At 39.1% G+C, this 17,027-nt stretch overlaps 1 protein-coding gene across 5 annotated transcripts in view; it reads right to left on the bottom strand.

Annotated features, from left to right (window-relative positions):
- AMPH (amphiphysin) overlaps positions 1-17,027 on the bottom strand; it is a 245,355-nt gene that overhangs the window by 119,634 nt on the left and 108,694 nt on the right. For 4 of the 5 annotated variants that reach the window (XM_019631035.1, XM_019631033.1, XM_019631032.1 and 1 more), the window contains exon 2: positions 11,724-11,804. In XM_019631035.1, coding sequence (XP_019486580.1) covers positions 11,724-11,804 — 81 coding nt within the window. Of the gene's footprint in view, positions 1-11,723; positions 11,805-13,015; positions 13,051-17,027 lie in introns of those variants that run through there. The other variant, XM_019631034.1, reaches the window with a different exon arrangement.

Raw genomic sequence — 17,027 nt, 5'->3', positions numbered from 1 at the left:
CAAATGGCCAAAAGATAATGAAGATCATTTCCAAAATAAAAGCTTTTGTGACAATGTCCTTGGTTTTCTCATACATAAAGCAGAACTATAATTATGACTGCTATGAGAACCAAGTGAGACAGTGTACAAAACACTTTAAATATACTAAAGCCTACTTATGGGGAGTCTTAATAATAAATCTTAATAATAAGTATTAATAATTGCTACTTTCACTTAAGCCAGTCAGGTGTGGCTTGGAAATTTGTAAATTTTTTTATTAGCTTCAGGTGTACAAAACAATGTAACAGTTAGACATTTAAACCCCTCACAAAGTGAGAACCCCCCTCCCCTAATCTACTACCCCTCTGACATTGTATATAGCTATTATAATTTCATTCCCTGTGCTGTACTCCACATCCTGTGACTATATCTCTCTATCTATCTATCTATCTATCTATCTATCTATCTGTCTATCGATAGATAGATAGATAGATAGATATAAAATTATAGTTGACACTCAGTATTACTCAGCTTCAGCTTCAGGTGTACACTGCAGTGGTCAGGCTTCTACACCGTCCATGAAGTGGTCTCCCTAAGAAGACAAGTGCCCATCTGGTAAAGAAAATTTGTAAGTTTTTAAAGCTCCTTAGAAGATTCTTATTATCCAGGTTTAAAAACATACTCAAGTAAATGTGCCATAAGGGAGCCACCATATTAGTACATCAGTGTAATCTCAGGTTTGCATTCACTTGACTTGTTATAGACACAAGTCAAATGTGTGGCCTGATTCAGAAGTTTGGAGTGGGATCCAGGAATCAATATTTTAAAAGGCCTCCAGGTGGTTCTAATGGTTATTTGGGGAAATCTACTATAATTTTTCACTGTGGCTATCATTTAGTGGGCACTTACTTTGTTGATGGACACTCCAGTGTGTAGCTCTTGTATAAGATGGACAAAAAGACCCTTAAAAATATGTCTGGTTACAGGTTTCATAGTTACCATAAACATCCCTTATAACATCTTCATCACTTCAATTGCTACCCCAATGCAAAATCAGCCATGGGGCAGACAGAATGACTTATGAGAGAATCACATGCAATGGGAACCAACAATACTGATGTAAATCTGAGAATCAACTGCAGCTCATCTGTGCAGATGTCCACAACATTTCAAACAGTCTCCTTAGGCTTGCATGACAGATATACCTAATAATCTGCATCTCACTATAATCTAGGTACCATTTAGAGAGGAACATCCAAACTAGATAATAAACGAACTTCACAAGGGGAAGTGGAAGATAGATGGAATAGGTCTTTAAATGAATGCTGAGGGGTGAGATGCTAAACCTTTCCCAGTTGGCATGGTTAATTAATATAGTAAAGTCAAGTACAATTAAAGATGGGTAACAAAACAGGATTGATTAAAAGAAACCTTCAGAGCAGTAACATAAAGAGTTTTTACTAGTAGTGATTTATTAAACGACTCCACAGGAAGTAGCATAGTGATGCCTGGAACGTGTAATTTGGGTCAATTTTTAGTTAGGTTTCAACTAAAGCTTTTTATTTATATAGGCCATAACTAAAGAGATATACTTGTAGATAGAATGAAACAAATAAGAATAAAGAGGATAAAAGATGGGCAGGTTCTCCAATCAACTTTTTGGTTTCTGTCCCCCATCTGGCACCATGGACAGCGACACCCCGATACCCACATGAAGTGGACAGACTCATTTGCTTCTTGAAAGCCAGTGAGCAAAAGAGAGGAGGTTTAATGGATGTGTCATAAATGAAATAAATAGAGAAACTATAAATAAATTGCAGGAAAATTTAAAGAACAAGGGCCAATACATTCTTTTGACATCTACTGGTTTCCACTATCCTCCTCCCATAAAAGTCAGTTGTATTGACAATCATGGGTTAAACTTATCGAAAACGAACTCTAAATCAAGACTCTGTACATAAAACACACATTTTTCATAAGAATAATATTAGGAAAGAGACTGACAGTTTTAACTAGGGACTTAGTGGCAAATTATAATCCCTTGCTTTTCTGTGCCATACAGTGACCATAACTAAATATAAATCAGTTTAACGAAGAACCTCAAAGCCAGTCATATAATCATTTCATGAGCATTTAGTGTGCTATTTGAACAGCTCTACAGAGTGAGAACCTTTGCAATAACAACCAGTAGACACCCAGTGAGCCTGGGGAGTCTAGCTGGAAATGGGATTGTGGGGAGGTGCAGAAATCATTTTTTCTAACAATACCAATTGGAGTGAAAATATACACATGCACTAATGATATCAAAATGCATCATACTGATGGAAGCACAGTAACATCATCTCAAGATTCTGTATCTTTTTTTTTTACTACTTTTATTGCTTCAAAATAACAAAAGGCTTTTGCACACTAGACCACAAGCTTGAAAAGGAAAGGAACTATGAACTGTTTATCATTTTGTTTTCAATGACTTATGCTTGGTAGACACTCAATAGTTATGTGCTGAGTCCTATCCAAGAAATGCTTTTGATAGACACTTAGCCCCAAGGAAGTTACACTTGGCCTTTAACCTGTTACCTTCAATGAAGTGTCTTGCTCCCAGCTCAAGGCAATCCCCTAGCTGTGTGCCAGAGACCATCTCCTCCTGCCTATTCAAGGACAAGTCAGCTGTTCTCCCCTTTCTCTGGTGACTCATCACATTTTCCTTCCTACTAAATGCGTTCCATTAGTATACATATATTTTTGCTATCGTAAGAAAATGTTCTCTTGACCCCACTGCCTCCCCCAGCTACAAGTTTTATTTATTTGCTCCCTTTTAAAGCAAAACTTGAAACCTGCTGTTTCCAAGCCTCCTGACACCCTGCACCATGCTCTATATATTCTCTACGTACTTGGTTGTTGTTTTTTCCACACAGCTCTCATTCTTTTCCAGCATACAGTATAATCTGCTTACGTGCTGTGTTTTGCTTACTGTCTGCCCGTTTTCGAATGTATGATCCACAGTGGCAGTAACCTTTGTCTGTCTGCTTCCCTGAAGTTTCCCAAAAACCTAGATCCGTTTCTGGCATGCAGAAGAAAATAAATGCAAAGCAAATGGATGTCGAAATAGTTATTGTACACATCATTGTTCTAAACATGCACCCACATGTTACCATCTGTCAAATAACCTAAAAATGTCCTTACACGTGATAATAAAACATTTTAAATGTTGGAAAAACATTTGCACACTTAGATGGTTTTCCATACTACAGAATCCTCACAAAAACGTATAGCTAGCTACAGCAAGGAGTATCTCTAGGTAAACTTTATTTCTAGATATGCAGACATATGCACATTCTCCTATAAAATACTGAATGATTAAGTTTAAACTTTAATGGAAATCCAGCATAAAATCAGACAGCAAGACTCACTATTCTCTCAGAAGTTTCTCAGAAGCAATGAGCTGTTGTTGTTATCAACTATATAAATTAATGCTCTGTGGTAAAAGATTATCTTATCAGAGAAGAGTGAGCTTGCTCCAAAACACAGAGGTTTTTAAAAAATATACAAACTGGTGAACAAAATTGGTATTCAATGACTGAAAAACATTCTTCTGAGTAATTAAAATTACTTATTATATTAAGTCAGTAAAAGTATGTAAAGCTCTTAGAAGACTGTAAATGCCGTAGGTGCCAGCAGATAGCTATGAAGTAGCATAGAACTAGGGCAGGTTGTAATCCAGGGAGGGGTCAGATCCTTGCTCTAGTTTCTATAACCCATGGTAGAATCTCCAAGGGATATTTTGCTGCCAAAATTTACGATGAAAGAGATAAATAAATGACAATGAAAAGGGGCTCTGATATTGAATGAGTGAGGGGGCACGTAATATCCGAAACAAAGAGTGTGAACACAGAGATTGTGGGTGACAAGGAGGAATATACTTAGTAAGCACCTAGCAGGTGCTAGAGGGCATGGAAGATTTTATTAAGTTAATAAGACAGGATGTTTTCCTTTAAACATGTTACACGCTAATGAGGACATAGATACACAGCTAAATAACTGTTATATAAGAAAATGGAGACAAGAGCTATTGAATGGGGGCCTGCTGAGTAGCGCATTGGTTAAGAGCTGGCTTGGGACACCAGCTCTGAGCAGCAGAGCCCTGGTTTGGATCCCACATGGGGGCCAGTGACACTGCCCTCTACAGCTAAGATGCTGAACAACAGCTCAACCTGGAGCTGGGCTGCTGTGAGTCACCGGCGACGGCATGGGCTGCAGCCCCTGTGGTAGTGGGCTGCCATGGGCTACCGTGTGTAGCCAGCAGCCAGCGTGAGCGGCCAGCAGCCACAGTGAATGGCCGTCCAGAAGCCGGCGACTGATCTGCCTCGCCCGGGAAGAGTGCAATGATGGTGCCAACTTGGGCCAATGAAGCAACGTCCTCCACAAATAGACTGAAGAACAAAAGGACAGCAACTTGTCTGTTCCCATTCCCCCAATTCCCCAACACTGTTCCCATCCCCCCCAATTCCCCAATAAAAATCTTAAAAAAAAAAGAGCTATGGAATGAACACAAATAATGTACTACTAGAGAAAGAGATCCTGGCTGAGGGGACTGGACAGACAACAGCAGGAAATATCTTGTAAGTTGACATTAAGGAAAGATGTTCAAGGACTTGAACAAATGCTGTCAGTCAGGCCAGGGCAGCCCAGTCATAAGGAAGCATTTGCAATGGGAGAAGCAGAAGAAGAGCTTGGAGCAAGTGGTTCCTTAACGACACCATCAGACACAGATCACCAACTAGTCACTCCACCAACTCCCTTTCTGCCTCTAATTACACCAGAGCACCTTGATTTGGATCAGCCTCCTTAACATGATACTAAAGAAAAAAGCCACTTGCACAACTGACAGGCCAAATACCATGAGTGCCGGTGTGATCACATTAGGGGATGGCTGAAGAAAGGTTTAATGCTCTGAATGTGAGCCAAAAGCAATTTGGAGCTACACATCATTTCTGTCCTAAAGAGCAAGGCATAGAATAAAGACAAGTCAACCAAGAATTTTCCAAGTCATCAAATACATATTATTAAGAGGTTAATTTAGGGGAACTACTCCAGACAAAGGTCAGACACATGTATGTGTGGAATCAGACCTATTCTTTAAGATGGCAAAAGTTGTTGGTAGAGAGGTTTTTGATTAAGTGCAGACTGAGTGTACCACACTCCTCCAAGCATCATGACTTATTTGATTATACTTATTTGATTAAAGGAAAACAATAATTATTTTGTTATTTTGTTTCATCCCTCCACATTTCCATGTTCCTTTCTTGATCTATAGACTGACTATTCATTCTCTGTTGGTGAGGGTTCCATTGGAGGCATGACTTTCAGTAGGCGCCTCCCTTTCACACTCTTCATTGAAATGTCATCAGGATTCTGTCCCCCTCATTTGCCATGTCCACTCAAGACCTTGGTGGGTCTTCATCCACCATCAAACACTTTCCTTTCCCTTGTAAACAATAATATAAATGGAGCCGCTTTAAAACAGGGCCGGGGCTGCCATGCCGGAGGAACTGTCGGGCACATCTATGTCTCAAACCTTTGGAATGTTAAAACAGGGCAAAGAACCTTTGGACTGGGCCTGAGCAACCTGGTGTCTTGCAAGAGAACTATTCGCAAAGACAACAGGAAAGCAGGTATTATGACGACTGGACTGAAAATTAAAAATATTGCTTTGAATTAACACCACTGTGTTATGTTAGCTGCACTCATAGAAATGCCTTCCTTCTATTGACGTAACTGTTCCTCTTCCCTTTCTCATTGACTTTATCACCTAATGGGGTCATCATTTGGGTTTCTGTCTGAATCAACACTTCTAGAATAGCTATTCTTATTGATCTCAATAAATGCTTGTTGCCTCTCACTTTGAAAGGCCTTTTATTTTTTAGGTTAACACCTTCCATTTAACAGCCTTGTCCATTACATAAAAGATCCAAAGATAAGCCTGATCCAATGTAAGGCATGTATGTTCTGCTCAAGGATCTACCAATGGGCATTAAATAAACCAAATGTGAAGGCCATCGGACACTTCGTTCCACATTTAATAACATACCGTTAATGAAGGTCATGAATGTCATGACACTGAATTTCAAATACTTTGACCACTGATCTTAAAAAGACCTGCTATATCTTTATTATCACAATTTAAATATTTTATTTTTCTACCTTCCCCTCGCCCTGAACAAATGATTTCTTTTCTCAAATATGTGACGTGCAATAGCATCTATTCTAGATAAAAGTGTTAAAAACAGACCACATAGGAATACGCTCTATAAATAATAATCCTGTAGCGTGTCTCAAAACAAGAGTGAGGTCTCATCTTACTACTGAGAATTCTACTGTGATTTCCCTCAGTGGCCACAGCGGAAGATGGGTAATTAGGGCCAATTCTACTACATCTCTCATATGAAATTCCTGAGAAGATGGGGGGAACCACATTTTAATTATTTAAGGGTAAATGCAAATAAACAATACATTTTAAATTAATAGCTGCCATCTATTACAGTATAAAAAGATCACACATCTTATGTTAACGTAACTTAACAGACTATACAAATGCTAACTCTCTTAGGGCATAGATCATGCTTATCATTTGTATACTTACATGTATAGTAATGGGTCAACTTTGTCCCATAGACATGCATTTTTTAATAGACCCTTATTATAAAATTGCATTAAGTGTCAACATTCAATAATTCAGTTATTTCCACTGCTGCACAGCCAGAGTTAGTGGGAGAAAGTGGGGAAACCCTCGGAAGTCATGGTGCCAGAAGCCAGGGCAGATACACCTCTTAGCAGGCATACCACTAGGCAAGGGGGAAACCCCCAGCTAGAGCTCTGAGTGGGTGGGAGTCTGGGCCAATGAGCCTGGAGGGGAGAGGCACAGGCTGATGGGAATCAGCGCACAGCTGGAGGGCAGAGAACACTCCTGACGGGTGCAACACAGAAGACGAGGCGATGGCCCACATGGTCAGAAGATAGGTTACACAAAGGGGACTGCACAAATAAGTACATATATTGAAAATAATGGAAACCAGACTTCTCACCTCAAAGGAGGTACAAACATGGAAAGAGGGAAGGCTCAGCTAAGTCAGCTGCTTTAAAAGATCTTTTCATTTCTAAGGCCTTCTCTTTACTGCACTTATCTGACCCCCAGGTAAGTACTCCTCAGCATTTCTCAGGATGCTATGTCTAGAGTTCTAATCCAGGAAGAGCCTTATGGAACTCATTAAGGTGTGGGCAGCACATATTTTATCTCTTCCAGGGACATTTGTATTCTCCCAGGACATCAGTTTCCAGGGTCAACAACTGTGGGAAGAAGAAAGGGAACTCTGCCACTGCATCCCAAATCATGCCTGCTAAAGATAATGTCCTCATAGATGTGAATGACGCACATCACAGATAACCCCAAACTCACCACCTGAGGTTCTTACTCAGGATCCAGAGGCAGGTTCTCCACACTCTGGGCTAGGACACTGGCATTTAGAATTGGAGCATTACCCCATACAGACCAAGGGCTCACATTTAATCAAAGCAGTGGCTATTTCAGAGGAAGGTCACTATTAATACAATGAAAGGTGGATACACTAACATACAGCAGAGTTATCTGTGATTTAAAAACAAGTTCTAGAGTACTTGCTAGGCCTAGCTGCTCAAGCAAATTGTAAAATTTTTCAAAATGTAACTGTGATTTGCCATAAATAAAAATTTTATCCACACATTAACACAATGTGGGGCTATATTTTATGTTTACATTCTTTTTTAAAACATCTATTCTATAGATTTTAACTATTTATGTACATATATACTAAAAAATGTCCTTAAACTGCTTACAAAATTCCATACAATATTCAACATCTTTTCCATCCCAGAAATAAAAACATGCTCTAGGAATGTGTTAAAAATGATCATCTCTGCCATGAGGTCAGCTTCAAGTTTAACATATTTTTACACTTATGTGCAAAGCCTTGGATCCTGTGGAGATTAAAAGATGAAAGCAGCCCAACAGGGTCCCTGTGCCGAGGAGAGGTCAGAAAGGAAAAAACATGACTCCAGCTCCCAGCCGCTGGATTATCCTAATTGGAACCGCTGGCCCTGAACTCTCACCACTGGCGAGTTTCAAGGTCCCAATATTTCTTTTCTCCTTTGTTTGTACAGCACCAAAGTTAGGCCATAGCTCGGTGAAAGGCAAGGAGAAAAGCAGCAGAACGACCCACTCTGGTACTTAAAAGAGGGAGTGAGAAACTTGCAAATGTCAGAAACGAGACGCCCTTTTCCTTTATTTGAAGCATTATCCTCAGATCATGCCTCCAGTAAAATACTCACATCTGTACTCTCTGGAGATGATCAAATAGTTACCTGGGCCCAACCAGCAAGTTGGTTATTTTGTTTTAATTAGCACACTTGCTACCACAGACATGGCATCTTAGTGGGGAAGTTTATTAGCAGGAAAGAGGCTGGAAGTCAAAGACCATCCTTCCACTTTGGGACCTTTTCTCTGTTCATTAACAGATCTATCAGCAGGCAACCAAGTGAACTGAAAGAGGCGGTGTTCACACACACTCTGCTACTTGCTAGCAGCTCTGGTAAGACAGGAAAAATAGAAAGAAAAAAACTCTCGGGAGGAAATGTTGAAGTCAGATTTTGTTATTCCTTTGAATTTCCATAATTCTTGCTCTCCTTAGCACTAATCATCATGGAAATCCTGAGATCCTGGTAGAGGAGTTCACTCTTGTCCTAACTGAGAGGTTTATGAAAGCTGGACCACAAAACCTACAGCAATGGGGAGTCCAATGGACAACCGAGAGAGCATGTACAGGTCCTTCATCCACACTGTCAGTCTAACACATGCCACCTTATAGGAAAAGAGGTTTGGGATCAAAAAGAAAATTTGGGTATGGAGTAAAACATGAGCTAAGCCTCAAGCTAGAGTTCAAACAGACCCTGTGCCACCTTTGATTCCAACATGAACGATCAGGGAATATATTGATAATTATGAGGACCTTTATGATTTTATTAAAGGGAATTTAAAAGCAAGATCATCAGGGCCCAAAATGTTTGAATACTTTCTAGAACATTCTAGAATGGTCTATTTTTGATTAAGCACCGTTGTGTGTGATCAGGTGACTATATTATAATGCACAAATCCAAATGTGGTTCATTTTATACTGTAAATAGTATCTTTTGGGATTTGAAAAATATACATTCATAGAAAAAATATGGAATCTAGATTTCCTAGGTCAGATAATGTCTTTAGTGTGTGTTTCTTTAGACAATGGCTCAGCTTTCAGAGTAATGATTCACCATTATATTAATACTAAAATCATAGGCCTTGTAAAGGTCACTGTATCTTGGTAGGTCTTCCTTCCTAGGTTAATGTTTCTACATAAGCACCATACCTTTTTCAGCATATGCAACACATGTGTATTGGTCACCAATACATATTGCGGGTTCAAGGGACACATTTTTTCCCTCTATGGTCTACTAACAAATTTAGTTCAGCTCTTCTTCCCAACTTTTAATATGTTTCTATAGAAAATTAACAGATCTTTCTCCTTATCTCTTCCCACTGCCTTCCTTTTCTCCTTCTCTCCCTTTACTATACAGACAGATTTAAGGTACCATCCCTCCTCACTGTACTAAAACGACTATAAAGTTTACTCTTTCTGATTAAAACAAACGAACAAAAATATATCAAAAGGAGTATGTGCAAATGCAAGATATTTTTGATGCAAAAATATTTTCAAAGAAAACCAAAGGAGCTCAGAAGACTCCCCGAGAAATACTATTTCTACATTTCCATTCCATTTGTTTCACTCTCATAAAGTAGAATTGTTTGTATAAATTTCCCCAAATTTTGAAGTTTCATCAAGATCTTGAAATCTGCTAATATTCTTGAGAGAACTAAGGTGTCAGTCTTCAAAAATGATAACATACTGTTTGAAAATGTATAAATCATATATATTTTCATTTTATACATTTTTACAATGTATATAGTGACAGGAATATATGCAGCATTTACAGTCACCTCATGCTGCAGGTCCTAGTGGCACAGATCATTTAACCAATGAAGTTTATGACTTTATCAACTGCATTTTTTTCTACTACCTTAGACAAAAAAAAAACAATCCTCACCTGGTTCAGTCAACAAAGTCCACATAAGAGCAATAAAAATTCACTATAATTGAAAAATTCTAAGTGCTCCTAGTTATGACTGCATTCCTGAACTTGATGTTTCCCAAGGTTAGCCTTCCGGAGTGCTAACATCATAATGCCATAAAAGTGATAAGAGAAAACAATCCAAGAGCAAAGAACTAATTAGCTCCACAGGGACACACCAGGCAGGAAGGCTAGTTTTCAAAGGATAGAGTGTAAATCTTCAAGTAGCAAAAACTGTAAACATGAGTCACTTCTTCTATCTAAATCCAAACCCTTAAAGCAAACATTTGGGAATGCCCTGCAAATTACCAGGGCACTGCTTGACAAGTTTTTTCGGTGGGAAGTTGCTGCCATCCAAGACAATGACCTATATGAGTGTTATCCTAATGCATGAGAGAATGTATGAGAACTCACCAAGTGAGAACATAACGAGACGGTGGAACACCTGTTCTCCTGGGGGAGACTAGGGGACACCTGATTCTATGGGTCTAAATCCAACATTTCTCTAGGAATTCCTTTTCTGCCTTCGTAATTCCAAAGCTCTCTATAATACTCAGTTATTTGGACATTATCTATTTTTATTTCTGTTACTGTTTTCTTCTCCAACACCCCTCTTTCTTTTCTCACATACACATCCCTGAGGCCACAATTTCCTCAGTGGACACTGGAAGCTCCAGTGAGAGCAGGAAAATAAATCCCTGTCCTGACAGTGTTCCCACGTCCAAACCCCATGTTCCAGAGTCTGCCGGCCCAGCCTTCTTCCCATCCCACCTCTAGAGTGACCTCCAGATTTGAAGCTTCTAACCTCAGAGAGTCCCACTTGTACTCTCTCTCTCCCTGACACTTAGGCATGCTCTCTAAACAGTAATATGCTAGCCAATTACCCAAGCCTTAGAAATATAAACAAATAACTTAAAAAACTGTTTCTTTATTCATGTGTCTGTTAAACACGTAGCAGACCACTAAAGGAACAAACATCACAAACCATGTTTCTCAAACTTTTTTTTCATTATCGCCTCCCCTGAGGTGCCTTTTTAGATATTTTTTTCCAATATTGCCCCTGCCATGAAATTTTAATACCGTTGATATACTGTAATCTGTTTACATGATAAAGAGTAGTTTTTTCACCCACCAAGAACTAATTTTCACCTTCGTGGGGGAGATAGAATCCCCACTGGCAATGCGTATTTTTGAAGCAGGCAGCAATTAAAGTAATTTTGCCAAAAGTATCTAATACTACTAATACTCAGCGGGATACAAATCACCAAAAAACGTCATCTTTCCTGTAATCAGCAACCTGTATTGAAAAGCTCCAGAGAAGCAAAGTCTTATTCTCCTGATTTTCTAGAACACAAGCCTTCTTCCAGCAGTGCCTACTGCCTTGTTCCTCGACCGCCCCACAGGAAAGCCCACAGAGCTAGCAAGCGTGAAGCGTTCCCTCAGGTCAACACCAACCCCAATCTTCAACCTTACAGCATTTTAGTTCTATGCTCAAACAGAAACAGAGTCAGCCCACTTCCCACTTCAGAAACTAAGTAAATGCACTTTACCTCTTGCCGTTTGAAGTTCTGGACATATTCTTCAAACTGTTCGTCTTTTGTCTCATCAGCTTTCCCAAGCTTCTGAAGGACCTAGTTTGCAAAGAAAACAAAATGGTTTGATTTAATAATGGTTTCAAATAATAATTACAGTTTCACCGCTCATAGGCTGTGTGACTTTGAGCAAGTGTCATGGTTTGATTGCATTTATTTATTGACATATCTGTTTCCTTCAGGAGGCCACACATGACTTAAAGACAAAAGCTTTGCCTTCTTTAGTCCAATGCATCTGGCATATGCTTGATGGTTAATAAGTACTCAATTTTTTGCTAAACAGTGAACCAAGGTTATTTGACTAAAGTATTAACCTACTTCATAGTGATAGTATTAGAATTACTGGAGTCAGGCACATGGAAAGTTTTCCCCCACCATCTTCCAAAATTCCCGTCAATGGAATAAACAATCCAAGGGGCACTGGGCTACACAAGGCCCCATGCTGAGCACTGGTCATCCAAACACACAAAGACAAACAAAACAAGGCCCCAGCCTTGTTAAGAAATTTATCATCCACTGGAGTAGACAAGGCAGGCTCAAAAATAACAAATCAAAGACAGTGTGTAATAAGCAACATGAGGGAGTTGCAAAGTGTTATTAACAATATCCCTGAGAGCTGAGGTTGGGGAACACTCTGTGGAGGTTTTTCAAATTGTGATGGAAACTCCAGCAGACAGGAATGTGTTGGACTGCACGCCAGCCACAGAAGTAGTCTCAGCAAAGATCCCTAGGAAAACCAGGATGCATTGTGGGACTGAGCAGGAGCAGTTCTGTTTGTCCAGGGCACAGGGCTGTGTCAGGAGAAGTAGTTCTCAGAGATACAGCAGAAAGTACTCCGGGATGGAGCAGAGGATCCTGAGAGCCATGGCTGGGCTCCTTACTCACAGTCCCATAGCTACTATCTCAAACAGCAACTCATTCGAGAATGTCAAAAGTTCGTAAGCATTGCCTTCTCAGAACACACACACCCTACGGCATTGCCAAATATGTTTTTGTGAAACATAAACATTTGGGCATTAATACAAATGACCTCCCACCACAAAAAAGAATAAATAAAATAAAGCACTTTCTATGGCTAGGTTTTATATCAGGTAATGTTAATTTGTTTCCTAAATTCAAAGATAGAACCTTGTACAAATTAACAAGTTTTAATAATGCCTTTCAATGAGAAGACAGAGTGAGAAAAGTCCCCTAAAACTTGGGAAGAGACAAGAGACCCCTATGTGTCCCTAGTGCAGGGCTGGACTTACACTTCTGATTGGCTTCCTGTTGTCTCATCTGGGTCATTTACAGCTTTGTAGGGACAGAAGTTAAAGTGAAGATTTTGTCTGGAAGAAATGCAAATATTGGGTCGTCAGGAAAGTCATGACATATTTTTCTGTTTTTCAATGCAAAAATGCATCATGACTTTCCCGACAACCCAACAGTTCCTGTCAAATAGTAAAGTTAACCCCAAAGATTATAGCTTATGACCTGGAGGACATTCACCAGCTGGGATCTAACTCACCAGTCTTATTCTAAAATCCCTTTATTACGTCGTCCATACATACCTAGCTCCTCAAATACACTTTGAATCAGCTTTAACACCTCACTGGAGGCCTCATTCATTCATTGGTTGAATAAAATCTATGGCACATGTTTGTTTCATGTTTATATGAAAATCTTGTCTTTACCTTTGAAAAGTTATACTTTAACAACAGGGTCGACTTAGAAGTGTGCAAATGCAAAATATTCTTACTATAATTTGTATTACTATTGTAAGAAAGATAGGGCAAAGCACAATTACACAGGCCACTTACAAGACATGTAAAATTCAATGACATAGGGATTCTTGGCCTTATTACAAGGTCTTCCCCCATCTACTCCCATATTTTCATTCAATAACTTCAAGAAAAAAGAATTTTGTTTAATTGCTTTCCTCCTTTTTTTTTTTCTAAAGCTAGGTTTCCCAAATGACCTCCCACCAAAAAAACAAACAAATAAGCAAACAAACAAACCAAAAACTAAAGTATCAGGGGAAAGACACCTAGTATGTACCACATGGATTTTAAAAAAATTCTTAACATCTACCAATTCATAAATTTTTAGTTCCTCTAGATCAGGTAAGTTACTGAACCAGCAACACCTCACGTGATGGGAACAGTTCACAGGGACCAGGGAAGGCTCTCGAATTCTCATAAGCAGCTGCAAGTCTAATGCTCAGTTCTATACTCTGTATGTTACTGAAAAGGAACACTTGTTTCAGAGAGTGGGGGGAAGAGACAGAGACAAACATTTATTGAGGAACTAGCATATGCCTGAAACTGCAGAAAGTTATCTCCAAGTTACCTCTTCATTTCTCCTAACACTCCTATCTGATACTTATTTTGGATCACAGTTAGTAAGTAGCTTATTGGAGACCCTCAGGAAAGGCCCCACTCTGAGATCTGATACCTCTGTCAGCATCCACGTATAGTCTTTTCCTTCTCATGGAAAGCAAATAAGATTTATATATCAAACTATTCCTCTCATATTCTCATTCAAAATTCCTCCAGGCTATCACACCCTAAGAAAGGCATATCTCCTAGGCAGCACATCGACAACATTGGAGATCTTTGGCAGACCCCTTGTTGAAAGTCTGTTATTTAAATTTCAAATCATGATTCCTTGCTTTTGATGTTTCTAGCAATTGTACAGTAACTAAACAACAACAACAAAAACTGATCTTGAGTGTAACGAGAGATAAAAGAATTACACTTGGATGATATCATAAGCCCACACTTTCTCTTCTAAGGAAATTAATAAAGGACCCAAACTCCCTGAGTTATAGCACACCCACATGTTGGTGTCAACTGCCTAATGGCACAGCACAGAGGAGAGATGGGAAGGGCCTGGGACAGAGGCAGGAAGGGGTCCAGCCTTGGCTGAGAGACTTCTCCATGCCACTCACTACATTAGACTTGTGCCTGTTCCCTCAGCCGGTGCTCACAGCAGCTTGTTCATCCCTGTTTTACAGAAAAATGATCTGAGGCTGAGAGAGGTCAGGCAACTTGGCAGGACCCAGATACAAACCCAGGACTTCCACCCCAGTCCTCATGGTGCCTTCCTCATGAAGGTACCAAAGGGCTGAGCCACCCAAAAAAAGGGATGCCTATAACGTGGTCCTGAAATACAAATGTCAAACTTCTCTAGATATCAAAATTTTAATGTGGTCATAAGCAGTGGTATCCAAAACAGGTACTGATAATTTCCACATGTCCAATCAATCCATCAAAAATCATAATCATTCTTCTTACAATAACAAAAGTTATGTGACTCATTTTTTTCATTTCCTTTTTCATCTCTTACCTGAGAGTAAAGCCCTACCTTGCTGAACCATCAGGTTCTACCATCATCAGCTCGCTTCTCATTTTCCCAATGTTACCAAAGTCTGTTTTCTAACATGCTCCTTTGGACATGTTATGACCCACATTTAAGTCCCACTAAGGGTTCTTGAATCAAATCCTAATTTCTCAAGGAGAATCACAAAGTCCCAATGTCCTCCTGGCATTCTAATATATCAAGGGAGGCAGCATGTAACAGAAAGAGCAATGGTTGGGAGGGTGGTGAGACACCGAGGTCCTAGGTCTTAGTATGTCATTTAGAGATAGAAAAGCATACGGCAGTTAATAAGCAAAGACAGCATTTTTAAAATAAAATTGTATATGGATTCACACACATACCAGTTATTCAATATCACTCAATTTCATTTCATAAGCCAATATTATATATGAATAATATGAAAGATATATTATTCCTCGTTGTAAATTTATTGTTTTTTAAAAAGCTGGAGGGATTCAGTAACATAAATATTAAAAAGACAAGGGTTAATCTTTTTATTTCTTTTATAATTTTTATTTAAAAAATATAAAACCTTTTCTTTATGATTTTCTGTATTTTCCATAATTCCTCAATGGTTATATGTTACTAAAGTAATCAGGAAAAATCATAAAGATAAATAAACAGGGGTTTGTCATACTGATACCCTGTTATAAAAGATTTATGTAACATTGGATTGTTGGAAAAGTCATAACATATTTTTTCTATGTTTTTCGTTGCAAAAATGCATCATGACTTTTCCGAAAACCCAATAGATTCTAGTACAAGTAAGTTTACTTGTTGGTAACTGGTTGAAAGACTCTCAAAAGATATCGATGAGTGTCTTAATACCAACTGGAAGAACAATTTCCAGAGGTAGCCCTCAGGGACCTGTGTGTGATCCAGTGGATCATGTGTAAGGTGAAGGTACTAATGGTACATACTTCACAGTACTGTGTGGAGCTACTAAGGAGACACACAGAAACGCTGAGCTATGATGACTGGCATAGATTTAATGTTCAATACATACCTATTACAGATGGTATTATCTAACCCTATTGAATAATTTCATCAATGGCATAAACTTACATTGTCAAAAAGCTGGGGGGAATATTGGATATGTTATTTTATAAGAATCAGGATTCACAAAAAGACTTTCTCTAACAAGACGAAATTCAACAGGGATAAAATTCAGGTCAAAAGCATAATTGTTCAAGTACCAGATATATGTATTCAACTCTCAACTAAAATGCAACAGGATGCATGCTAGGAATACATGGTCCTGCCTTTAAATAGAAATAATGACTTTAGTCAAAATGAGTCACTAAAGTGATGTCACTGCCCAAGCATCTAATGTAATCTCAGGCTGCAAGGCCAGCATGACAGCCACCAGGGGAGGGTCCTGAACGCATCCCTGCGGTGGGCTGGCTGGTAAACACATAAATACAGACAGGCTGAGCCAGCTAAGGGAGCCTCCAAAAGGCAAAGAGAATTGAAACCAATGAGGTAAGAGGAGTATCTAACACAACTGGCATATTACCAGGGAGAATAGGAGACAGTGAGGAAAAGACCACAGCTGTTTTCAAATCATAATGAAGAAGGATCAGATTTGTCCCATCAGAAACCAAGATCAGGAACTAGCACAGGCAGAGAAAAGCTATATAAAGGAACATTTGCATAAAAATGTGTATCATGATTTTGTGGATATTACTTTGTTGGTAGAGGTAATGAGCTCACTCACTGTCCTGGGAGGTATTTGAGCTTAACCAATAGTTAGAGGTGCTAGGGAAGACATTTAGTCACCCAACAGATGAATGGGATGAGTTATATTTCATATGTCTTCTAATTCTTGAGTCCATAATAAATTTATCATGCCCATAATAAATGTATCACTCTAGCTATTTCCCCTATAGAAGAATGCAAAGC

The sequence above is a fragment of the Hipposideros armiger genome, unplaced genomic scaffold, assembly GCF_001890085.2.
Source record: "Hipposideros armiger isolate ML-2016 unplaced genomic scaffold, ASM189008v1 scaffold_976, whole genome shotgun sequence".
In the NCBI taxonomy this organism is placed as follows: Eukaryota; Metazoa; Chordata; class Mammalia; order Chiroptera; family Hipposideridae; genus Hipposideros; species Hipposideros armiger.
This window is presented reverse-complemented; position numbering and strand designations above follow the sequence as displayed.